The following is a 25,740-nucleotide window of genomic DNA, read 5'->3' on the forward strand; positions in this document are numbered from 1 at the left end:
AATATGCATCTGCCTAGTTTTTATGTCTTACTAACATTGAATCTAATAAATTTGATTAATCATCACAGTTCTGTAAAACAATAAAAAAAAACTCAAAGTTGGAGCGAGATCTAAATTTTCCCACAATGCACTGTTGACTTAGAGATTTTTTTAACAGAGACGGAGTCTTCTATTAAAATGAATGGGAGAAATGTGAACGGTTAACGGATGTAGACAGGAAGTCCCGCCTTACCGTTAAAAAAAGCAAATTACCTTTTAAATACAGACATCGCCTTACACTTAACTCGAGAATTAGCTATACAAGTCGGGACGTTTTTTTTTTTTAGTAATATGAGGTAAAGAATCACAATTTATGATTCCAATATTGTCAGATTTTATTGCTGATTTAAAATATGTTCTTTGATCGTAATCTTGACCAACCGTTTTTGAGATTTTGGTATTTTTCCATTCAAGTAGAATGGGACTGTCATGACTGGAAATAGCTTCCCGAGAGCGTTCCAAAAATGGTCGACAGTGGACCGACTAGAAAGACTTAGACAGTGGAACTGGCTGAGAAGGAGAACTGGGAGAGCAGATCTAGGATCAGGGAGAGGGCTGGAGTTACGGCTACAGAGAGCTGATCTGGGAATATATGCTGAAAGAGAGCTGATCTGGGTTCGGAGGGAGAGGTTAATGGTATAGTTGGGCTGGACGATTCAGATGGTAAAAGTTTATCGTGCTGTTTTCTTTGCGAAATGTAGGGAACGAAAGCAGGGACATCAATTAATCATTATAAAGTGCACAGTGTTCATCTAAAACAGCGAATTATGCGTTAAATTGCTGTGTACCACTAATCGCTAATTTTTTTTTATTTTATTTTTATTTCAGAATGTAGCCATGATGACTCTCAACTAGCTATCGGGCTAATCGCTCCGAAATAGATTCTGTTCTGCTTGTCATTGCGAATTCCGACTCGGATTTCAGGATGAAACCGAAATTTTATCTGTCCGGAATCGATTCGGATTAACGATGCTCTCCAGAAAGAAGAGTAAAAACGAAGCGTCCAAGCCAGCCGAAGTTCAGGGCAAATACGTGAAGAAAGAAACGTCCCCGTTGCTGAGAAGTAAGTCACTTTTGTCATTCTGCCAGACAAAACCAACAAAATATGGATTATTTATATCCAGTATTAAACTACGTATTTTAATGATGACTCGTTTAAAGGAATATTCCGGTTTAAAACAAATGAAGTTTAATCTACAGCATTTATCGTATAATGTTGATTTAAAAAAATCGATTTGTCTCTACTTTTCTTTAAAAAAAAAATTATATATATATATATATATATTTGTCCCTCCTTTAATTCCAAAAAATTGTCAAGTCAAGTGGTTTTTATTGTCGTTCAACATTATACAGTAAGTACAGTACACAGCGAAACGAGACAACGTTCCTTCAGGACCATGACGCTACATAAACAACAACAAACACAGAACCACATGAGACTACACAAAGTAAATAAGACCTACACATTCCTACATAATAAGTACAGGACAGTACCATAATTACTAAAAAGGAACGGGACAATAGGCACTGTTAGAGACAGTGCAGCGCCGACCAGTACACATTCCTAATCTAAAAGAGAAGTGCAAAAAGATGACACTTTCTGAAAATGCTGAATGCACGCACACACATACTATGAAATAGTGTTCTATGGACATAGCAGTTATTGAGGTTGCAGCCAGGTCTCTTAGTATTGAGGAGTCTGATGGCTTGGGGGAAGAAGCTGTTACACAGTTTGGCTGTGAGGGCCCGAATGCTTTGTTACCTCTTGCCAGATGGCAGGAGAAATTATTTTTCCCTTCTTTTTTAAAAAAGAAAATCTGGGTTACAGTGGAAGTGAATGGGGCCAATCAATTAAGTTCATGTTAAAATACTCACTGTTTCATAAGTATAGCCACAAGACGATCTCAATATACATGCTAAAATGTATTTAGTGTGATTAAGTCACAAATTAACTTTTGGGGGGGATAAAGTTATTTCCAATTTTAGAATTGCGTTGCCATGGCGGCATTATGCCACAAACCCTAAAACGACCATAAAAATGATGATTTAACAGCACAGAAGTTATGTTAGTGGTGGTGTAAAATTACAAGCTTAATTTTTCTGCTTTTATTTATTTTACTCCCCAATTTGGAATGCCCAATTCTCACTACTTAGTAGGTCCTCCTGGTGGCCCGGTTACTCACCTCAATGAGTAACAGGTGGCGGAGGACAAGTCTCCGTTGCCTCCGCTTCTGAGACAGTCAATCTGCGCATCTTATCACGTGGCTCATTGTGCATGACACCTCGGAGACTCCATGTGGAGGCTCTCATCGATCCATGCACAATTTACCACTTGCCACATTGAGAGGGAGAAATACTAATCACGACCACAAGGAGGTTACCCCATGTGACTCTACCCTCCCTAGCAACCGGGCCAATTTGGTTGCTTAGGAGACCTGGCTGGAGTCGCTCAGCACCCCCTGGTTTTGAACTCATGACTCCAAGGGTGGTAGTCAGCGTCAATACATTCTGAGCTACCCAGGCCCCCTACTTTTCTGCTTTTAAACCCTCCAAATATTTGCACAATTTACTCCTGATTTTTGCTCTTTTATTTATTTATTTATTATTATTATTTTTTTTTTTTATTAGAGGAGTGACGAGTCAATACATTTTTTTGTGGTAATTAATTGGCATTATGCCACAAATGCTGTTGATTAAGCCTAACTTGTATTAAACCTGGAATATTCCTGGAGGTTTTTCAGTTGGCTGCAGTTCATGTCCCACAGGCCCATGGTGTGCACAGCTGGAGCAACTATGTTTTGCATCACTTAAACAATTTTGTTTATAACTGTTTATGGTTTTCTGGGTATAAATTAAAAAATATATGAGATCTTAAGCATTCTTTACAAACTGTGGCTAAATGGTGTTGTAGATGTTTTGACATTGCCCATACCCACTGACACACTAGGTAAGTGTTGGGATAAGGTATATTTCAATCAAAAATTAAAGTATTGTCATTATTTACTCACCCTTATATTGTTCTAACCCCATATGACTTTCTTTTTTCTATGTTACAAAAGGCAGAAAGTAAGGGACTGACGAGGCTGTCATTGTCATTGTTTCATTTACTCTTTTTTTTAATTTTTTTATTATTATTTTAAAAAGTGGATGGTGAATGAGGCTGTCACGCTAGTGCCATCACAATGAGGCTTTGAGGGATAGACTTGCAGTCTCTTCAATGGCAGATCACGTCTGACTTTACACTACTCGTGTTGTCAGGATATCTTTGTATACTGGACTGGTTCTTGAACAGATATTTTATCAATGTTTTGTCCGCAGAATGTTCTAAAAACACTTTAAACTGCAGTACAGCCCTTTGAAGAGACTGTTAGTGTATCCCTCGCAGCCTCGTTGTCAATCCAAAATCAAAGATGGCGCTAGCCGGAATAAAGTCTATTCTGCCTGACATCGCTTTCTGTGTTTTTACTGAGTGTCAAAGTATGGAACAACAAATGTGAACTATCCTTTTAAACCCACAAATTTAAATTCTCAGATTTGATGCCCTCATTTATCCGGCATCCAACATTTCTACGCCGTGAAGCACCATTGGTGGAGCCAGTTCCGGCTGGGGTGTCCAGTGCAGGTCCATATTCCTCTAATTCTGTAGGGGATGTCAGTGCCCCCAAGAGTTTCCTGCGTAATGGACCTCCAAGGACGCCTCTCGAGGTCTGGCGCAGGGAAAGTCATCGACTGTCTGCTCCGCCGCACCTTGATCATGATTACTCATCTTCCTCACCGTCCTTCATCAGCGATGCTGGTTCGGTAACAGAGAATGGAGACAGTGTTCCGTATTACTACCCTCCAGAGCCATACTACAATAACCCACCCAGACAAGCACGCAGGCCAGACCACTTTAATGAAAACTACAGGTACTATGAGCATAATGAACTCAACTACCAGCAAAACCCTCCTCACCCTCAGACGCCCCAGCCACACAGTCGCCCACCCCCAGGTGTGTAGCACATCATGAAGTGAGCACCAGCCCAAATTTACACAGAAACGCATCACAATTATCTTTAAATGTATGTATGCATGTTATCAAAAGCAATTCAGGGTATACATTTTATCAGAATGTGCATTCCCTTGGAACCCATGACCTTGTCATTGCAAGTGTAATGCTTTACTTGTTGAGCTACAGGAATACTTGTATACTATTATAGACTCCCCTTGGAATAGCAGACATGACAGTCAGTTGCGCTTTACTATATACACTGCCATGTGTCTATTTATGTTGATCTTAAACACTATATGAAGACCAAATATGCTGTTGACATGCTTCATGAGATACAAAAGTGGCTGTAGCTGGGATTCTATCGATACGTTTCACATTTTTTAAGTGCATTTCTAAAAATTAGACTAAAGAAAATATTATTATCGTTATTTTCCATCTGCTATGTCATGCATATTATCTTGAGGGAATTGCCTTTTCATGGTTGAGCAGCTGAATGAACTCCTTACTTTAGGGAGAGTTTTATTTGCAGAATTGGAGCAATTGTACACAGCAGAATTAATGTAATATCTGATATAATGAGTGCTATAATGGCTGCGATGCCCAAACTCCACAAGCCTCTGCATTCCTGGAAGCGCCCATTCTCAAAACTGTTCTGGCGGATTGTGTGTTCTTTAAAATCCACCTCTGCCTAGCTCATTCAATTTTAAGTGAATTTTGGTAGTTTATTTGCATATCCTGAATGGAAACGCTTGATTTCTTATACACAATTTCAAAATACGCAATAAAAGTAGTTGGATGGAAACCCACTCAATGACACTTTATTTTGGTAGTGTGTCAGGTCCATGAATTGGAGAATCTGTCCTTGTGTAGACTTGTCACTGGGGTCATGATCAGCGAGTATTGACACTGACTACCACCCCTTGAGTCGCAAGTTCGAATCCAGGGCATGGTGAGTGACTCCAGCCAGGTCTCCTATGTAAACTAATTGGTCCAGTTGCTAGGGAGGGTAGAGTCACTTGGAGTAACCTCCTCGTGGTCGCGAATAGTGGTTCTCGATCTCAGTGGGGCACGTGGTAAGTTGTGCGTGGATCGCGGATAGCATGAGCCTCCACGTGCGTAGTCTCCGCGGTGTCATGCACAGCAAGCCACATGATAAGATGCGCAGATTGACTGTCTCAGAAGCGAAGGCAGCTGAGACTTCACCACCACCACCCAGATTGAGGTGAGTAACCGCGCCACCAGGAGAAGTGGGAATTGGGCATTCCAAATTGGGGAGAAAAGGGGATAAATATTGCAAAATTAGTCCAGTGGCATGCTTTTAAAAATGCAATGGCCAAATAAAAAGCTTTATATTCAGATATGTGTATTAACATGATTTTAGTGTGACAACCTTTTCTGTAGAAAGTTATATCTAATATTACGTCCTCATTGCTATGTTGATATAACACTGTAAATCCTAAAACAAAGATTAAAACAGTTTAAACAATTTTATAGCTCAAATATTACACAAGTTTAAACAGAAGAGTTAATCTAAGGGCTTTAATAAACATATAAGATGCACATTTCTGCCTTTAAACCCTACAAAAATAGGCCCCATTCACTTCCATTTAATGTCTCACTGAAACCTAGATATTTGCGGTTTTAGAAGAAAAGGAGGGACGTCTCAAAATTGCTTTTTTTTATTTATAATATTATGCCAAATATCCATTCAATGGATCTGAACTTGTATTGAACCTGGAATATTCTATTAACTTTATATGTGCTCACTACATGTGCAGTATTACACATTGTGTGTCAGAATGAGACAAATGTGGATTTTTCCTGCTTGTTTTTTTCTCTACCCTGTGATAAAGTCCCACTGTAAGTTTTTTTTCCCCCTAGGATACATTCTTCCTAGTCCTCTGAAAAATAGCAACTCATAACTGCAGTCAAATATATAGCAAAATCCTTTAGACATCTCTGTCTCTCTCCTTATCTCATTTCGTTCTTACTCGCTATCATTTTAAGAATTGAAAATAAAAGCTAGATATACGTTTGAATCAAAGCTTCTAATGCATATGTTCGCAAATGACATATCTCTGTAATACGTCTGCGTGTATGTGTTTGTGTAGCAATCGGCCGTGTGCAAGCAAAGTCTGTTGGTAATCTGACGACTATGAGTGGGGAGGACATGGCCCTTCCTCCTGGCTGGACCGTTGATTGGACAATCCCAGGCAGGAAGTATTACATAGATCACAACACAAACACTACTCATTGGAGCCACCCGCTGGAGAGGGAGGGGCTCCCGCCGGGTTGGGAGAGGGTGGAGTCAGCTGAGTTTGGAGTGTACTATGTAGACCACATCAACAAACGTGCCCAGTACAGACACCCATGTGCCCCCAGGTGAGAGAGAGAGAGAGAGAGAGAGAGAGAGTGAGTGTGTGTGTGTGTGTGAATGTCGAGACATTTAATATGTTCTAAGACTGTTTGGTGTTATTTTTTTTTATATCTGAAATGGTAAACATGCTCTTTCTAACTATCTCAGTGTTCCAAGATATGACCAGCCCCCTCCCCCGCCAGTCACCTATCAGCCCCGCCCTCCAGAACGAAATCAGGCTGTGCTAGTACCAGCAAACCCATTTCACACAGCCGAGATCCCAGACTGGTTGCAGGTGTATGCCAGAGCCCCGCTAAAGTACGTTTCACACTCATAGATGGACTCAAATTCTCTTTAACCTTAATTTTTAAAAGGTGAAGTAAGTAATATCTGTGCCACAAGAGGGACCGAACAGAATTACAAAAATAATGACAGGTTTTCATACAGGTTCCAAAACACTCTGCCTGACTTCCATTGGTCGAGCAAACAGGTAGTCCCTCCCCAAACTCACACAATTGGTTGAGACTACATGTATATGTTCAGTGCAACATAAAACAAAATTAACAGACAGGAGCTTTTAGTTTCTAAGATTACACCTTTCATTGTCTGGTTCCTGAAAGACATCAGAGCTTGGTTAAGGCCAGAAACATTAACTTTCAGTTTTGGGTTTTCTGTGTCAGGTATGACCACATTCTGAAGTGGGAGCTCTTCCAGCTGATGGACCTGGACACGTATCAGGGGATGCTGAAGCTACTCTTCATGAAGGAGCTGGAGGGTATCGTGAAATCCTATGAAGCGTATCGACAAGCGCTGCTCACTGAACTTGACACTCGTAAACAATGGCAGCAGTGGTACGCACAACAGCCAACCAAAAACTTTCCTCAGAACATGTGACTCATCTGAGACATGCCCAAACTCTAGTTTTATTTGTGCCTTAGCTGCTGATGCAGACACTCAGTTGCTCCCTGAAATGGCAGCAGGGAGACATAAATGAGCCCAAAGACAGACACTTGACAAGCCTTTTGAGAACTTTAAACTTTACTCCTATATAGATTTCAGCCATTATAAAGCTGTGTGTGTTGTGAATGTCTGCGTCTTTGTGCATATGCTGGCCTGCTGGCAGCTGTGGGTAATGTCAGGCCTCACTCCTTCTGCATTGTCTGTATAGACAATCACAGCAATCAGTTATCAATGTATTCTGCTTAATCAGAGTCCTATTTGCATTTATAGTTTGTATTTAGAGCAAATCTGATGGATGGAGATCTGATGGACGGAGTCCAGGTCATGTGACTTGGGCTTTGTGAGATGTAGTTTGAGTGGATTCCTTTTCTAAAGAATTGCCTGCAACTTTTAAGACTGCATTGTCATTTTTGATGAAGACGTGAGAGTATACATCATTTGTGTTTGTTAAAGTGGGTATTGCCTGTATTTTCCAGTTACAGTGAATTATGGAAGATGTATTGAACATCAACACTAAATAAACCAGGAACTTGTATTGTATCCCCATGTCTCAAAAAGCACACTTCCAAAAGCAGTATGTCAATTGAGTAGGATGTCCAAATACTCCCATATTCATGAAAGAGTGGCTTAAAAAAATACCAGGATGACCTACTGCATCTGGCAAAATTCAGAAGTGCACATTCACAGAACACTTTACTATCACATGAGAACTGAGGACATGTCAAATTCATGGAGAACCGCGAGTCAGACTACTAATTTCTACTGTAAGTGCTACATATACCTCTGCAGGTTGTGCCTTGCAAAGCAGAAGCTATACATCAACACCGTCCAGAAATTTTACTTTTTTCTCATAGTATATTCTTTTTGTAGTTGTTATTTCACATATTTGGGTCACCTTAAATTCCCATGTACCTGTATGAAATATGGCTGGGGAATGTTTTCATACTACTCACCTGCATATCAAAAGAACATACTTTTTTTTTTTTTTTTTTTAACAGCCATATTCTATTCTTTATCAATTGCAGTATGTACGCTGACAGTACGCAAATTCAGACGCAGCTTATGTGTGCATGTTCCATGAGTGAGAATTTTAAGTTTTTCTTCTCTTCAGCAGCTTGAAAGGAGTTGAAGAAACTCTTTTCCCCACTTATTTTTGACACTTTAGTTGTCATTTCTCTCCCATACTGAAACAAACATTCATTCATATATTAAGACAAACACCTTTAATACCATCCACTTGACAGTGGAAAACACGTAATACTTTGCCTATGCCTTTAAAAATAACAGATAATAAATGCAGATATATACTAATCTAAACATATAGAAGTTCGACTAAAATAAAGCAGAAAATTGTTTCTCAAAACCATATTAGAAAGGATTCATCTTTATGACAGTCTTTGCTCTATCAAGAGCATGTGCATTGGCTAAACCAACCAGAAATAAAAAAAAATGTATCCTTATTTAAGATAAATGTATGACAATATAAATGTCAGATTTAACATTTTATTGAAGCGAAAGATTGGCAAACAGTTTTGTAAAATTAGGTCTTCCCCTATTCAAGTTGATAGGAGCTGTACTTTTATATAGTGAAAATCGATGCCCAAGGGAGCTACTACTTTGGCCGCTGAGTGGACTGATTTGCTAATTTCATGTTCAATGCCTCAAGCTGGATGATGGAAATGCCCCAAATCACATTGGCCCAACTGTGGGAGGAACATCTAATATGACAGATTAACTAAACACTTTTACCACGTTTGGTCATTGAAATTCACATCTGGATTTTGTATGATAAAATAGTGACAACTTGAATTTTTTTTATTTTATTCCCTTTATAAATAGCACTGAACTCAACGAACGACATCCATTACAAAATAAGAACAAACTTTAATCCAGACTCCTTTCATGTGTGTGTCAAGAGAGAGAAACCGTATTTACAGTGAGAAGACATGAGTAAGTGAAATGATGAGTCAGATGTCGAGAACTAATCCAGTGATATCCTACTGCAGGATTCCTGTTGGAGTTTGATTTTGGTTTGTGATTTGAACTCCTCTGATATCAGTGATCTGACTGTGGGCCAGATGTTGCCATGGTGAGTGATCGTGGCGATATGTTCCTGTTGTAGCAATAAAGCATTGAAGAGTTGTGTGTCTCTCTTTCTCTCTATGACCATATGCTCCACTGTCCCTGTCCACAGTGCATCTGCATTTTGTAAAGCTGTGTGTCCAGTCAGTTTCGTTTCTTGTCCTGCTCAGGTTGTTGGTCAGTCTGGTGTCCAGGGAAGGCATGATTACACAACTGCCTGTGGTTTGCAGCCACACTGTACAGCTTATACAGAGCCTGAGGGAGAGGAAGGCACATTACTTTTACTAAATACTTAGATCGGAGAAGTCTTTCTGTTTATAAGATGTGTATGTGTTAATGTCAAAGTAGACAGGTAAGTCTGTTCAGATCTGTGCAGGTAGAGTAACCCCTCCTTACCTCGTTTGTGTTTCCCTAAAACAGAGAAGAACAGGGTCAAAGTTAACAAAGTGGTTTACAACACAATAAGCTCTGCAAATATAAAAATCGTGGCAGCAAAATATTCATTTTGGGTGACCTATACATTTAAAGTCTCTTTCTTCTTTCTCACATTATTTAATGTATTGTCAGGGTGCTTGCAGGTGCACAGGACTGTTGTGTTTTACCTGATCCCACAGGGCTCCGGCCACCTGGTCGATAACTGCACCTAGTTCTCTGTATTCTCCTGAGTAGCGGATGTACGCCCAGGTGCACAGAGTGATAAGTGCGAAGCCCAGCACCATGTTACACACGCTTGCGATGACGTCCACGCCCATGAACCCGGTGATCCCTGCGGCCACGTACATCACAAAGATCACCACAAACAGCGTCGCAGGTGTGCGTGCTGCGTGAAAGATGTTCTTGGAGTCGTTGTGTTTGATGTACTGAACGAACAGCTCATCCATTTCTGCCTCCAGCTGCAGCAGGTAACGCCGGCTAAACTCCTCCCCACCCATTTTCTTCACCCCGCGAAACAATGTCAACGCCTCTTCGCGGATGTTCAAGTGACGCGCCTGCAGCTCACTCGGTGCAAGGAAGGGACGATCTCCTCCACTCACCTGGTAAAGAGAGATTTACATTATTATCATTAACAAAAAGGAAAATGTACACTGAATGAAAACTGAAATAAAAAAACACTGACAAATTAGAAGAAATTATATATATAAACTGTATATATGCATATATATTACTAATATTAAATACTAATAATAATATTTCAATACGAATTTAAAATATTTTGAAAAACTAAACTAAATTTAAAGGACTAAATGAAAATTTAAATGGAAATAAAAACTAAATTAAACGTTCAAAACTAATTTAACCCTTGGAGGATAAAAAAGGAAAACGCACCAAACTGATGATGGATCGATTCTCAAAATTACTCACCACCTCCATCTTCCTGTTGTACAGATCTTTAGCTGCAGCCACTGCAGATAAATTATTCGCCTCTGCTGTGGCCTATACGTACACACGCACACCACAAAACTGTCATGTTATTGATCCTCAAAGCTGCATCGGGTAATATGCAATACCTGACTTCAATTATAAAATAATTTAATATGTTTTAAAATATATTGTTGTGTACACCATAGTTGAATTTGTGATAAATAATGCAGATTCTACATATAAAATACAAATACAGAATATTAAAAAACCCTTTCAACTTTCTTGTCATTCCAAAAGTAATAGTTTAAAAATAGGTATAACAGAAATGTCTTACTAAGTAATTGTTTTAAAAGTATATTTTAAAGATTAACCGCTTGTGTTTTTGTCTTTAAATTTGATGCCTTATTATATTTCTTTGTTTTGCTACTGCTTAGCTTCTTTTTTCCTATGACTTGAACTTTTATTGTGGGTCCTGTTTTTCTAGCCTTTGAATGGAGAAAATATAGGTGTGTCAGTTATGTTATGTATGGTTGTGGGAGTAAAAGGTGTATGCTTAAGGTGAAGCGGTCACACCTGTAACATGGATTTGGGGTGTGGCAGCTCCTCTCCCTGGTAAATCTTGATATATGCCTATAATCATAAATAGCAGCTCAGTTCACTCCAAGAATTCCAAATATCTAAGACAGATAGAAGAAATATGAACTGTATAAAAATATGAAGGACAAAGTCTGTTTGGCTTTATCTATGAGATTAATATATTCCTCCTGGTTTAACATCTGCTTCTTTCCTTGGATGTCATCAAATATTCTAGATTGGTGGTGAACCAAATGTAAAACTTTAAGAATTGGAATTTCACAATTAACCACCATTCTGAATATTATTATTCCCCTCAAAGTGTATGGTGGTTCCAGCCCTGCTTGCTTAATAACACCAGCACTTCTACTGATTAAGAAGTTCCCTAAAGTTCTTGTGCTTGTGTATGTATCCGCTTTTTTACATTTTCCAATCTGACCTTTTTTTCCTTTTAAAGCAGCTTGTAATCAGCAAAGTTTAAACTTGTTTAAGCACAGCATTTGATTAACAGATTAGGGGTGATGCTTTGCTGCTGTCTGGGATGCATTCAGGATGGATTAGCATTTACACCTCAAATGTGTTGTGGTCACATGCGTTTTTGACTTCCTTCGTATATGTTTTTATGACCCGATCACAAAGCGTTTTAGACCCTGTTTACACTTGTGTTTAGTGCTGGCCACGAGTGATCAGATCACCTGAAATGCATCTTAATACCAGGTGTAAACAGAGTATATATTGTATTGTGTTCTACAGAAGAAAGTCACAGGGGTTTGGAACAATATGAGGGTAAGTAAATAATGACAGAATTTCCCATTTTGAGGGAACATTCCCTTAAAGAGTTGACAAATTGCAATGACTTCTTCTTGCATTGAAGTAAGTTCTTACCTTGAAGTACTCCAGGAGTCCACGGCAGCTGACTTTGCTTCCATTTATCTCTTTTATGTCCAGGTTTTTGGGCCGTAGTAACCATGGAACAAGTACTTGCAGATTATTGATAAACTCTTGATCGATCTCTGAAAACAGAGATAACATTTTTATACTTTCACAGTATCTGAAGATGCAAGTTAAAGCTCAGCTACAATCTACTGTTTTTTTTGCACATCTGTGAACATACCCCTCAATCTGCCATTAAATAGTGGGTTTGTGGCCACTTTGAGTCCTGGGTGTGGCATGAGGAAGCAGGATATATTAGTGAAGCAGGAATGGATGTGTTTTCTCACGTTCTGTAGCTCCTCGTGTTGGTTCTCGGAGATCTACACACACAAGCAAAGGTTAGTGCTGGTTCTTTTGTAATGATTTCAGATTTTACATATATTTAAGGCCACTGACTTTTAATCTTTTCTCCAGGAACTTCATTCCACCTTCCTGTCCGTAAGGAAACTCATAAGGGAAACTCCAGTCCCGCACCAGAAAGATCATTGACTAACAATTTGAAATAACACATATCAGAGGCTTAGTAACATTCATCTGTATCATAAAGGATCATTTCATAATGAGAGTTTCATAAATAATGCTGCTTGTTTCGGAATTAAACAGACTTCAAGTAGCACACTGACTATTATCATCAACTCTGAGAGAAGCCATCAGCACTAGAATTCTGCAAATACCTGAAATGGTTTGAGGAATGTTTCTTCCATGGCCAGTCTGCCATATTCAGTGAAAAGCTACAAAGATTAACAGAAACAATAGCTAAAATTTAATCAAAGCTACAAGCTGACAGTAAATACAGCATGACACATCAGTGAAACATTTAACGATGGAAGGTTATGAACATGTAACCACAGTTTATTAAAGCAATAAACCACGAGAGGTTGTCCATTACAGGGACTTTACCACAGGTAAAGGGTGTGTATAGGACATAACAGAAAATGAGTTAAAGCTCATTACATATATCCATCCATCCATCCATCCATCGTCAACCGCTTATCCTGTGTACAGGGTCGCGGGGTCATTACATATATAATACACAAAATAAACAAATTTGGTGGTACTTAAGAGTTAAAATGATGTGAAGTCACAAGTGAGTGAATGTCGGCTATTTTAGAAAGGCATTCAACATGGCTCATCTTGATCCAATCAAATTTCAGAGTTCAAACTATCCATTTATTAAAAGTGAAATTTTTGAGGTGTGGTTAGTCATCTGTGTTTCCAAACACAAACACTTTTCTATTTGTGTAACTGAAGTGCAACAATATGTTAACTACTTCAATACATCAAGGGCATATGAAAGCAGTTCTTTCTATACCTGCAGATGCTGAAGATCATCTTCCTGAACATTCTGAGATATATTATACACCTAGAAAAAGAGAAAATGAGGTGTGTCATCAAGATGCCTTGGTGTTTAGGTTGAGAATATGGTGAACAGCCTCTTTTTGAGAGTAGGTTTCAGGTCACAGGTTTTTAAGATGTGTTGTGTACCTGCATAGAGCTGATCATGGTGCTGAGGGCAAATACTGTAGCTGAGTCACGGAGGGTGGACTGGCTGTCAAAGGTTCCCTGTGTGTCCATTAGTAGCACTGCCACCTACAGGCAAAAGGTAGAAATGCATGTCAACCACAAAAACTACACACTAATAGTCCTCAAGAAATTGCCCCTGATGTTAGTGGAGTTAGTGCTCATTATAATTTAATATACTGGGAAGACTTAAAAGATTTGTTTCAGAACTGTTAGATGATGATTGTACTCAATTTAGAGAGTGAGTGCAGAGGGAGTCTTACCTTGCTACCATCTGGTTTGTCCACTAGGAAGACTTCACTCCAGATCTGAATGCCTGTGGTTTCCCGCTCTGATCCTCCTCTCCATGAGAATCCTGTCAAAGGCTCATCAGGGTCCCCCAACCACTTATCACTGGCCTGAACACACACACACACACACACACATATTACAGTGTCTGCAGAAGCTAGCAACACAAACAATGTTCTCAAGGCTGGTTCATGTGGCATGCAAATTCATTGTATGAAAAACAAAGCAATAAAAGATTATGGTAACTGAAGATAACATTCTGCCTAACAGCCCCTTTTGTGTTCCACGGAAGACAGTCATGAGTGTTTGGAACAACATCAGGATGAGTAAATAATGACAGAATTTTTTTTTTTTTTGGTTGAACCATTGATTTATTTTCTGCTCCACTTGAGTTCTTAAGGGTAGCTTGTTCTGAGCAATTTCCTATCCTACTGTATATATTCTTCCCAACTTCCCTATGCAGAGCCAGTCCCCACATCCTGCTTTTGCTGCTATCTGTGTATGAGACTACTTACCTGCTAGAAACTAAACATTGTGTGGTTGATGGATGTTAATTATATAAGTAGCACTGCACAGTACAGGTCAAGTTTAATGACAAAATAAATGCAATCAAATGATACCTAGTTTATTTAAAATGCAAGTTTAATTATGCAGGATTTGAGTCTATGTGACTGTATTGCATTGCCTTTTCCACTTAACCACCAAAATATTCATATTAAAAGGAGATTTATTGTTTATTGGTCACTATGTTGATTGTGCTGCTTTTGCAATCTAAAAATAGCTCTTTCAGACATATGAATATACAGTAAAAATCTATAAACAGTATATGGATGGATGGATGGATGGGTTTAGACAGACAGCAGGGTTTCCACTCTTTTCAAGCCACAATTTCCCAGGACATTTCATGCGCCCAACAAATGTAATATTTAAGCAAACACATGTGTCCATTTAAATCGAGCATTTATTTAGCAGTTTCTGTGTGTTTTTGACAGAAGTTTCTCACCTCCAGATAAGCAGTCTGCTCCATGGCATAGTGTGATATTAATCCCCGTAAAGCAGTCATTTAATTAAATAAATACATAGTCTGTATGTGCTGTGCACTTGAGAGTGCTCATATGTCATCTCACACACACAAGCGTGGATATGATGATCATGATGAGGTGTTTTAAGTGTATGAGTGGCCAGCTCTACACATTCATTTTGAAGCGTGCAGATTATTTATTTATTCAATTAAATCAGGCACTTAAGTTTAATTATCACAATAGGACATATCACAATTTTAAATGTACATTCAAACATTCATTTTCATGCAAATACAGTATGTCATTGTGCGGTTTATTGCTAATGCCATTTTTATGACTATATTCCATGTTTTCGGCATACTACATGATGTAACAACGGAATAAGCTGACCCCGATCCTTGAATTACAGAAAATGTATTCACATTCCGAGATATAAAGGCCAAATCATCACGCTATGAACCCAGTGTGAATTTATTTTTTACATCAGTGGTCCGACTGTCATCATTGTCTAAAGTTTATACCTCACAGGGATGCAAACTCATGAGGGTGCAAAAAGTTGAGACGATCACTAATCCACAGACATTTTTTCTGGGATTATTTATTTTTAAGAATAAGCTAAAAGCACCAACTTAAGCTATTTTAATGATTCAAGTATAGAAACTTATTTGCACAATTGTGTAGAATTAGCTGCAAAATAAAGTGTACTTTGGTGTGGCTTGCTTCTGTTTCACAAATATGTTCAGATTAATTAATTGATTAGTTTAGTGACCCCTTCTGGAGATGCCACTAGGGAGCAACAAATGAAAGTCTAATGTGCATTAAGCGAGTCCTTGAATCATTTGAAATGTTAATGACTGAAATCTGCCAAAAGACTTTATAGTATTTAAGCATTATAAAAACAAAGCATATTCCTTTAATATAGTATAGTTTTCCTTCATTTTGTAAACTGCTGAGCATGACTTTTCATTCAAAAAGACAACAATAATAGTCTAATAATAGAGTATCAATAACATCCTTAACTTCTACATTCTTAACATTTCTAGTCAAATCTACTGACTTCAGTAGAATGATTAAGCATAATAAAAACAATGCAAATGTAGTCATTTTCCTACAGTTTTTAAACTGCTGAACATGACTTTTATCAGAAAACAATAATAGCATAATAACAATAATTTTGAGTTTCAATGATGTCCCATTGTCTTTGTTAATTGCATTTCACAAGCTCCGCTAAACACCAGCGTCAATCGGCGCTTTGTCCTCCACATTAGGGTGCCTACACACTGACTATAGCCGTGGCCAAAAGTATTGCCAGTGACATCAATTTTGTGTTTTGCTAAGTTTGCTGCTTCAGTATTTGTAGATAATTTTTTCACATGTTTCTATGGTATACTGGAAAACAATGATAAGCATTTCATACATTTGATAGGCTTTTATTGGCAAAAACATTCAATATATGCAAAGAGTCAATATTTACAGTGTTGTCCCTTGTTCTTCATAACCTTTGCAATTCACTCTGGCATGCTGGATATCAGCTTCTGGGCCAAATCCTGACTGATGGCGATCCATTCTTGCCTTATTAGTGCTCAGAGTTGCACTTTATGGGCTTCTGCTTGTCCACTCGCCTTTTGAGGATTGACCACGTTCTTTATGGGATTAAGATCCGGGGAGTTGCCTGGCAACGGATCCAAAATTTTAATGTAATGATCTCTGTGCCACTTCATTATCACTCTTGCCTTGTGACATGGTGCTCCATCATGCTGGAAAATGCACGGATCATCACCAAATTGCTCCTGGATCGTTGGGAGAAGTTGCACTTGCAGGACGTTTTGTTACCATTCTTTATTCATGGCAGTGATTTTGGGCAGAAATTGTGAAAGTGCCCACTCCCTTCGATGAAAAGCAACCGCACACATGGATGGTCTCAGGATGTTTCACTGTTGGCACGACACAGGACTCATGGTAGCATTCACCATTTCTTCTCCGGACTATTGATTTTCCAGATGTCCCAAACAGTCGGAAGGGGGCTTCATCAGAGAAAAATTATTTTGCACCAGTCTTCTGCTGTCCAATTCTTGTATTTCCTGCAGAATTTCAGTCTGTCCTTGTTGAGAAGTGGCTTCTTTGCTGCCCTTCTTGACACCAGGCCATGGTCTAAAAGTCTTAGCCTCACTGTGCGTGCAGATGCACTCACACCAACCTGCTGCCAACATTGAGCAAGCTCTGCACTGGTGGTGACACAATTCAATAGCTGACTCCTCAGGAGGAGACGGTCCTGGCACTTGTTGGACACTCTGGGATGTCCTGAAGCCTTCTTCACTGCAGTCGAACCTCTCTCCTTGAAGTTCTTGATGATCCAGTAATTCTTTCAGGTTCAATATTCTTTGCAGCAATTTCCTTAAACATGAGGCCATTTTGCTGCAACGCAATGATGGCTGCATGTCGTTCTTTAGATGTAACATTGCTAACAAGAACACAATGACTGGAAGCACTTCTTCCCTCCTATTATAGCAATCTGTCTGCGCTTATAATCCAATCAGAATGATAAGAGTGATTTCACCTGATTAGTACTCTTCACACTTTCCCAGGTGCTGCAGATATGATTAGTGAAATGATGTTAGCTGGTAATTTTGTGCTTTTGCAATTATTTAGCTTTTGCAATTATTTAAAATGCATCTGATCACTCTGCACAATAATCTAGAAACAATGTGAATCAACATCACAACAACTGAAGCAGAAAACTTTGCGAAACACAAAATTGATGTCAATGCCAATACTTTTGGCCATGGCTGTAGAGTTTATGCTGCATCAGAGAATGCTGCGAATGCACCGATTTCAATGGGGATGGTCCGTCGGAAGGACAAAGAGGGTCGACGTTCAACAACTCTTCATAAATTTCAACCATTTAAAAATAATTTAGCTTTGTGCTCTCAAAGAAATCATATGTGTGGCAAAACGTGTGTGAAAAACACTTTGGTGTGACGTTGGAGCCGAGGTTGTGCTAACGCGTCACTTCATAGACTTCAATGTATTCGGCAGCACTGACACAAGTCATGTGAAAGACCTTCAACGTGCAGAAACATCAGTCACTTTTACTCATGAACAGCTCTTCCGCTCTTTTCTCTCCATCATGTAGACTCACATGCCGATGCTGTAGTAAACGAACAACATACCACTCTCATTTAGTCGGTCTGTACAAATACCAGGTAATTCTGTTTATTTATGAATGAGAAGTTTCACGAATGCCGCTTGTTTGCATGCGCCGCTGAAGCAAAGCGCGCGATTGGTCGTAGCTGTAACCAATCAAGAGATCTGCCTCGGTTGCGCCACAAATGCCAAAATCACGATTGGCTGCTGCTGTAATCAATCATGAGGGTGTATGCGCCCTTAACCGCTGATGTTGTTTCACAATGCGCAGCAGCCAGCAGTGAAAACAATATACAAATTGGTGTATTTGACCCCTATTCCTAGTCAGATCGTTGTTATGTTTTTGTGCTTGTAATGAAAACCTTACAAGCAACACAGTCAATGGTTATATTATTTTTTTCCCAGGACAAATAATTATTTTTCCAGGACATTTAAGTAGTTTTCTAATTTTCCATGACTTTTCAATGACTGGAAAACTGCATTGCAAAATTCCAGATTTTCCAGGACGCGTGGGAACCCTGAGACAGACAGACAGACAGACAGACAGACAGATAGATAGATAGATAGATAGATAGATAGATAGATAGATAGATAGATAGATAGATAGATAGATAGATAGATAGATAGATAGATAGATAGATAGATAGATAGATAGATGATTAAAGGATGGGAGACAGACAGACAGTTAGATTGATGGATGGATGGATGGATGGATGAATGGGTTTAGATAGACAGATAGATGGATGGGTTTATATAGATAGGTGGGTGGGAGAGTGGATGGAAGATAGATAGATAGATAGATAGATAGATAGATAGATAGATAGATAGATAGATAGATAGATAGATAGATAGATAGATGGGTTTAGATAGGTGGGTGGGAGAGTGGATGGAAGATAGATAGATGGATGGATGGATAGATGGATGGATGATGGATGGTCAGTCTCACCTGGCTGTACATGTAACGCAGCATAAAGTCCATGAGAAAGGATTTGCCCTTCCGGAAGGCTCCTGCTACAGAAATGGCCACCACCTCTCTGTCTCTGACCTCTTCAGCCAGCAGGATTTTACTGAGTGCTGCCTCATCCAGCTCAAATGTGTGATCATCCTTCACCACCAACACCTGCACTGGGTGTGCTCGCCCGTCTGTCTCTTCCTCTTCTGAACTCCAATCATACACATTTGTATCCCCGAGAGACCCTGCACACAAACTCAAACTAAGTACACACTGTAAAGTTTTGGGAGTGGCAACAGCCCCAAAAAAAAGTCCCTCAACTATAAATTTGTGTACATGCAAAAGTTAATACATTCTGACAAGAGTGTTGTGGAAGAGCATTTTGTTGCATTCAAGAAAATTAATCAGATCGGAACCATCTCTCTCTCTCATCCCATTAGGGAGACATGGTGGAGTCATAGTTTAGGATGGATTAATGCCGCAGACCGTTCTAATGGTGCTTGAGTGTCAATCTTGACCTCCGTCATTAAGGCCAGTGTTATAAGGTTCATAGAGATGTTTTTTTGGTTTAGTGGTCCTCATATCCCACTCTTTCACTTTCATTTCCTGATGACATCCTGATGCAAAAACTAATTTGGGGTAGCCTAATTTGTAATGTTTTTAATGGGATAGTCCACCCACAAATTACAATTCACTCATCATTTACTCACCCTCTTGCCAGAGGAGAGCACTTTAAAGGGCTGGTGGACATTTAAAATACATTTAAATATTGATCTCACCCACACCTATTATATAACTTCTGAAGACATGGATTTACCCACTGGAGTCATATGCAGGGCCACATTAATGCAAGAGCTTACCTGTGCTTAAGCCCAGGAGCTCCTGGCTGCAGGGGTGATTGTGTGCAACACCGAAATGCATCCGTGTAACATTGGACAACTGTCTGGGCCCAGCAAAACTGTAAGCCCCTTAATATCTTAAGTTTGTGTTCAGCAGAAGAAACAAGGTCATATCTGGGATGCCATGAAGGTGAGTAAATGATGAAATAATTTTCATTTTTGGATGAACTATCACTTTAACAGAACAGAGACTCACACAGAGTGTCGCTACATTTCTGATATGGGCCTTTCCATATTCAAATTAGGAGGATTTGATCAGATTGTTCACAGAAACAGCACTGCATTTACACTTCTGCTTGGTTGGTACCAAAGCAACACCAAGACTGTACCCTACACTGTATTATTTGCATTACAGTGCATTACAGAGCTCTCACACACACACACACACACACACACACACACACACACTCTCTCTTTTGCTCTCTATCATGTCATATTCACCTGATCAGGCCTGTTTATAGCAGGCAGCAACACATGCATGTGTATTATATAAAGCAGCATCTTCTCAAGCCTGTAGCAGATGTACAGAGCTCTGCTTATGTGGTCACTGGCATCAATACACCTGAATTCACTTTATACACTCTAAGGGCAATTTTGCTTTTAACCACTGCAATAAGAATAACAGTGACATGTGATCTAGCAAATGCTTCTTAGAAATACAATGATTAAATATTAAAAATAAATAAATCAAATTATTGACTGTGATGTATGTGAAATGGAAACAAGCATTCATAAACGAGCCATACAACGTCCCATTTACCGAATTGTTTCAAACTGCCTGTAAATATAGATTTTTAAGAGAAAAATAGCTGTCCTCACACACACACACACACACACACACACACACACACACAGCGGAACAGGGCTGTGGTCCGGACCGAATCAGCTGATATTTTAGATAGGGAAAAACATCACTGTTTATGTTATTTAACATGGAGACGTTTTGACAGATTGCCAGTGCAACAGCATCCTAATATTTGTTTCCAGTACCGCACAATAACCCGTCTAATGGGGTGTCTCGTGTCTCTGTGTTTTGTAAAGAAATATGGACTCACCCCAGCTGTCTCTGTCCTTTTTTTCTCGAGCCATGTCGCACTGTGTGTTGCGTTCAGTCCTCAGATCGGTTCGGTTCTAAACAGTTTTCATAAAACGGTCGGATGATGCTGGAAATCAGCTGCCAGTGATGGAGGCTCATTCTCATCTGATCCGAATATGCAGCGCAGTTTGAGACCGCCGGGTGGCGTTGTGGCACAGTTGGATTTTAACGTCCATAACTGACGTCCGAAATGGGCGGAAATGTACGGCTCTCAGGTACGATTGGTTTTCAAACGAGGAGGCGCGCCTAACTAGGTTGGCGCCAGAGCAAGCATTAATAGACCGTAACTCTATGGCATTATCTCAATGTCTATTAACTGGTACCGGTTGCGCTCCGCTCGCATACCTCTGTAGACGTGTTATAAAGACGAGTCCATATAACGAGTTCAGCATGTTACGTGGTCGACGTGTCTTCATGTTTTTGTGACAAGTACAGTTTCATGGTCCGGGTATCGTTCGCAAAAACAAATGAACGAACGATACCCGGATCTTTCATACAGAGATGGAGACTCGCTTGTGTGATGCGAGTTTATAACAGATACGTATCCCGGTGTCATCAGGGACAAACTGGTATTTTTAATTAAAAGTAATGCAAAATACGGTTTCATAGGTCTATAATGAATAGAAATATGTATAGTCGTTAATCACGCACCATTTTATGACGCATTGCTAAATTAGTCTGTCAGGGTCCTAAGGGGGGCGCAGTCTTATGCTTCAAAGATTTTGAAAACCCCTGATCTAAAATATCACCACTGTAAGATGTCGTGGTGATGTCTGTTCATTTTCTCAGCTTTAGTCAAGAGAGATTAGAACAATCACAGTCTTTTGTAATTACTAGCGGATAATGATAAAAAAGTCCAAACGTCTAAAACAAATTAAGAATTGTTGTATGAAGTTGCATGAAGAATAAGAATACATGTATTCTTATTCTTCACACACATATGTATATGTACATATGTATATGTGTGTGCTCTGTTAAATATACACTCGCCAGATCTCTTGTCTATTATTATCACTATCGTCTTTAGTGATGGCCGCTTCATAAAGCTTCGAAACCTTTAGGAATCATTTGTTTCGAGCCAATGCTTCAGAGCGTATCAAATTGGCCAAGTCACGTGATTTCAGCAAACGAGGCTTTGTTACGTCATTCTGTTTAGAGTTTCGAAATGTTTCGCGGTTACGCTAGAGGGCGTTGACCCCATAGTGAAACCGTGAATCAGGGTTAAACTGTAGGATGTAGCTGATCTCGAGTCAGTGCAGCAATAACTTGGGTCTATAAAATTAGACTGATTCAAAGAAGAGTTGCTGATTTGAATTCAGTCATTTTAATATTTAATATCGATCACCTTGAGCTGTTCCCAAAGGAAAGAAAATCAAAAGTTTGTGTTTATGAGAAAGAACTTAAAGAGAGACATAGAGATTTTGTGACATTTTTCTGAACTCTTAACACAGCAACACTCCTGCATCATACATTTAGCCAAATAGTACATTTTCTGCTCAAAACCACATTTTGTTCATTAAATACCAACTCTACAATTCAAAATGCAAAAATCAATATCTAATCATTCTATCAAAACACTATGTTTTCTATCCAACAGGAACATATTGTCAGTCATATACGACTGTCAAAATAATAACAGTTGATGGCATTACAAACACTGAATTACTTGTCATTATATTATAATTCAGATTTCTTTTACTGTAAACAACTCTACATTTTTGGTTGAGTGTTGATAGTGTGCATTCTTAAAAGTAAATCATCATTATAAAATGTACAGGAGAAAAAATAGTAAGTGAGGGAATTGCTGCAGTAAAAGCTTTAAAGTACTACAGTAGCAACATGAAATAGCTGCCAGTGATCAACAAAAAATCCATCATACATGGCCTTTGGTTCCAAATATGTCAAAATAAAACACAATTACAGTAAATTAGCTATTTCTCAATGATCAATGATCTGCCCACCAATGATTTCAATGATCTGTTCATTCAAAAATGCTTATTTGTTTCAATATAGCTTTTGAGCTGCTGTTGTTGCAGAAGTAGAGGCTTTATACTACATTTACAGTAAGGTTTGGAACATTAGGTCTTCACTTCTGGCATGCTGTGTGCAAACATTTGTAAATAAGACAAGAAAGATCCACGATTTTGGTATTGGGTAAGCAGTAAGCTTGAATGTAAAGAAAATCTGAGCATTTTAGAAACATTTAATTTACTGCATATTCTGTTAAAACAACATGAATTGTGTTAATGGTATGGTCCACAACAGACGGAGGTTGTGCTATTTGCGTTTAGTGTTTTGAAAATATGATTACAGATTGGACAAAAGGATGTAAGCGATTGTAAAAAACTGTAAAGATGTTTCTTTGTTTTACAAACATTTTGTACACCCACATTGCTAACACTAGGAATGCTGTATAGTGGTTGTCGTTCTCGTTATATGTTTTTAAGAACTTAATTTGTTAGTTTGAGTCTCAAACTGACCGATTGAAACTTATTACAATAATGTTTGTTTTTTCAACTGTTTATTGCACAATCTGCATGTCAAAGCATAAATATTTTGGGTAAAAAAATTATTTATACAAAACAAAATGTTGTTTTAGAATGAAAAATAGGTCATCTTGTATTCAGATCTGTTTATTCTAGGATTTTGTAGACAACCATATAAAATATTTGACAAATACACCAGGACAGTTTTATTTGAATGCATCGAGTCATTGTAGCTGACTTGAATCTTCTCGTTGCAGTGACCAGCAGATGTCCTCAGCGTGCGGCGTTTCGTAACAGTAAATAATTTGGCGAAGCAATTGGTTCAAAGCTTCGTTTCTGCCATCACTAATTGGTTTATATTAATAAGGTTACGTGATTATCGCTCAGTACGTCCCCTTGGTAAGCCTTCGTCGACGACCTAATTACTATTTAATATTAAGGGCGAAGTCCAACCGAAAAGTATAATTCCTATGCCCTACTCACTACGAAGGACCGATCCCTTGATGTGGGCACTCTGACGGGAGATGGCATTGGGTGTAGGCCTACCCTTCAGTCTTATGAAATGGCCCTTTACACAAAATTTACTTTCTTACTTTTTTTTGTTTTGTTTAGTTTTTTGGAACGAACCTTCGAATGGTGTCCCCTTCACGAAGTGCCTTCAAGGGCGCAAAAATGCCGTTTGGAAAACGCTCTAACCTTCGCTGTAGTATTGATACGTGTTGATGATCCGTTTATATCCTTCAGATGGCGCGACGCACACGTCATCTCAACAACCGTCACTGATAGTCAGTTTCATAAACTGTGTAATTTATTTAGTTTTCAGATATATGGAAAACTGATTATATAAATTATTTATTCTATCTGTACATATATAATACATTATATAATCTATCATTTAAAATGTCAGTGAAGTTAAAAGATAATAAAGCAAATAAAAGCAATGAAACCGTGAAATAAAGTGAAAGAGAGAATTTGTGTGTGTGTGTGTGTGTGTGTGTGTGTGTGTGTGTGTGTGTGTGTGTGTGTGTTCCCTACGTTGTGGAGACCAAATTGTCCTCACAAAGATAGTAAAACCTAAAATGTTTGACGTTGTGGTTACAATCAGTCGGTCCCAATGAGGAACACAGCTTTATAAATCATACTAAATTATGTTTTTTGAAAATGTTAAAATGCAGATAGTTTTTTGAGGGAGAGTTTTAGGGGATATAATATAAAGTTTATACAGTATAATGGAGAGTACTCATAAAACATGAAAACCTAACGCGCGCGTGCGTGTGCGTGAGTTTGTTTGTGTGTGCGTTAGGTCTGCTCTGGCTTCATTTGAAGGCATTTGCTCTTCTCGCTGTTCTTGTTTGGATGGTTATTTCTACGCAAAATTATCTTCGGCATTTAGGATAAAAAGTTTCCGTGAGTTCAGTGGACACAGATTAATCGTACCAATGGTGAAGTTTAAAGCAAAGTTTCTGATTTTAAGATATTTTTTTGCTACGATGTAAGTTTTATAGCATTAGCATTAGCTTCGGCTGAACTTTACTGGCTCCCGAATTAAACAGTATTAAACAAAACACAAGCTAAATGTAACTATTTTTGTAAAGTCTGGGCGATGTTTGCTGTGCACCTCTGTATTTTGTCTGAATAAGATGACGTTTCAAGCTGAAGTGATTGCGTGAGATTAGTTAGCAGAAGTTAGCTGAGTTAGCCTCATACATGGATATTCAGACAGAAAATATTTTTTAATGATTAAACTTTTACACACAGATTTATCGCTATCCTTTTCTGAGGTGAAACTTTTTTAAATAATTAACCTGTTTAAGTCTGTTTATAACAGTTAACACGCTCTGACACACTTCAAGTATTTGTCATATTTCAAAATAACTGTACACAAAGTTTGAAATCTGCTCTTATATTTAAAATTAAACTCATTTGAAGTGTGTATGAGCATCCTCAAAAAATCACACTCATAAAGGCTGTTTTTAATATGCAGAATGTTTATTTTAGAGAGAAAGTTTGTATCAGATATTATTGCTATATTATTA

General features: G+C 38.7%; 3 protein-coding genes across 12 annotated transcripts in view; 2 read left to right on the plus strand and 1 right to left on the minus strand.

The window, feature by feature from the left end:
* Positions 1-189: 189 nt before the first annotated feature.
* On the plus strand, positions 190-7,880 carry LOC127618121 (protein salvador homolog 1-like). 4 transcript variants are annotated; one of them, XM_052090407.1, is made up of 6 exons: positions 191-1,102; positions 3,572-4,030; positions 6,142-6,412; positions 6,555-6,704; positions 6,834-6,876; positions 7,067-7,214. In XM_052090407.1, the coding sequence occupies exons 1-6, from the start codon at positions 1,009-1,011 to the stop codon at positions 7,070-7,072; spliced, it is 1,023 nt and encodes a 340-aa protein (XP_051946367.1). In that variant the 5' UTR covers positions 191-1,008; the 3' UTR covers positions 7,073-7,214. The 4 variants fall into 4 exon arrangements, with proteins under 4 accessions (XP_051946366.1, XP_051946367.1, XP_051946364.1 ...); XM_052090404.1 differs by lacking the exon at positions 6,834-6,876 and having other exon boundaries at positions 193-702; positions 868-1,102; positions 7,067-7,880; XM_052090405.1 differs by lacking the exon at positions 6,834-6,876 and having other exon boundaries at positions 201-335; positions 457-1,102; positions 7,067-7,880.
* A 957-nt stretch (positions 7,881-8,837) lies between these two features.
* On the minus strand, positions 8,838-24,427 carry atl1 (atlastin GTPase 1). 2 transcript variants are annotated; one of them, XM_052090402.1, is made up of 14 exons: positions 24,332-24,427; positions 19,218-19,468; positions 14,081-14,215; positions 13,782-13,886; positions 13,609-13,659; positions 12,971-13,027; positions 12,693-12,785; positions 12,478-12,616; positions 12,249-12,376; positions 11,364-11,420; positions 10,791-10,862; positions 10,031-10,462; positions 9,825-9,839; positions 8,838-9,683 (listed from the first exon to the last, which is right to left on the minus strand). In XM_052090402.1, the coding sequence occupies exons 2-14, from the start codon at positions 19,248-19,250 to the stop codon at positions 9,573-9,575; spliced, it is 1,428 nt and encodes a 475-aa protein (XP_051946362.1). In that variant the 5' UTR covers positions 19,251-19,468; positions 24,332-24,427; the 3' UTR covers positions 8,838-9,572. The 2 variants fall into 2 exon arrangements, with proteins under 2 accessions (XP_051946362.1, XP_051946361.1); XM_052090401.1 differs by lacking the exon at positions 24,332-24,427 and adding an exon at positions 21,178-21,441.
* A 574-nt stretch (positions 24,428-25,001) lies between these two features.
* The window catches only part of LOC127618112 (mitogen-activated protein kinase kinase kinase kinase 5-like), a 42,537-nt gene continuing 41,798 nt past the window's right edge, over positions 25,002-25,740 (plus strand). For 4 of the 6 annotated variants that reach the window (XM_052090376.1, XM_052090379.1, XM_052090381.1 and 1 more), the window contains exon 1: positions 25,077-25,196. The gene's annotated coding sequence lies outside the window, so the exon portion shown is untranslated. Of the gene's footprint in view, positions 25,197-25,740 lie in introns of all 6 variants that reach the window. The other 2 variants (XM_052090378.1, XM_052090377.1) reach the window with 2 other exon arrangements.

This window comes from Xyrauchen texanus, chromosome 24 (genome assembly GCF_025860055.1).
Source record: "Xyrauchen texanus isolate HMW12.3.18 chromosome 24, RBS_HiC_50CHRs, whole genome shotgun sequence".
NCBI classification, from domain to species: Eukaryota; Metazoa; Chordata; class Actinopteri; order Cypriniformes; family Catostomidae; genus Xyrauchen; species Xyrauchen texanus.

What these genes read in the sequence shown, in the direction of transcription:
- atl1 (XM_052090401.1), bottom strand. Translation starts at nt 21,211, where the DNA reads ATGGCTCGAGAAAAAAAGGACAGAGACAGCTGGG. An exon ending in AAAGGACAGAGACAGCTGGG is followed by an intron (nt 19,469 to 21,177) that starts GTGAGTCCATAT and finishes GTTTGTGTGCAG; the next exon opens with GGTCTCTCGGGGATACAAAT. An exon ending in ATGATCTTCAGCATCTGCAG is followed by an intron (nt 13,028 to 13,608) that starts GTATAGAAAGAA and finishes TAATCTTTGTAG; the next exon opens with CTTTTCACTGAATATGGCAG.
- LOC127618121 (XM_052090404.1), top strand. Translation starts at nt 1,009, where the DNA reads ATGCTCTCCAGAAAGAAGAGTAAAAACGAAGCGTCCAAGCCAGCCGAA. An exon ending in AACGTCCCCGTTGCTGAGAA is followed by an intron (nt 1,103 to 3,571) that starts GTAAGTCACTTT and finishes TTAAATTCTCAG; the next exon opens with ATTTGATGCCCTCATTTATC. An exon ending in ACACAGTCGCCCACCCCCAG is followed by an intron (nt 4,031 to 6,141) that starts GTGTGTAGCACA and finishes GTGTTTGTGTAG; the next exon opens with CAATCGGCCGTGTGCAAGCA.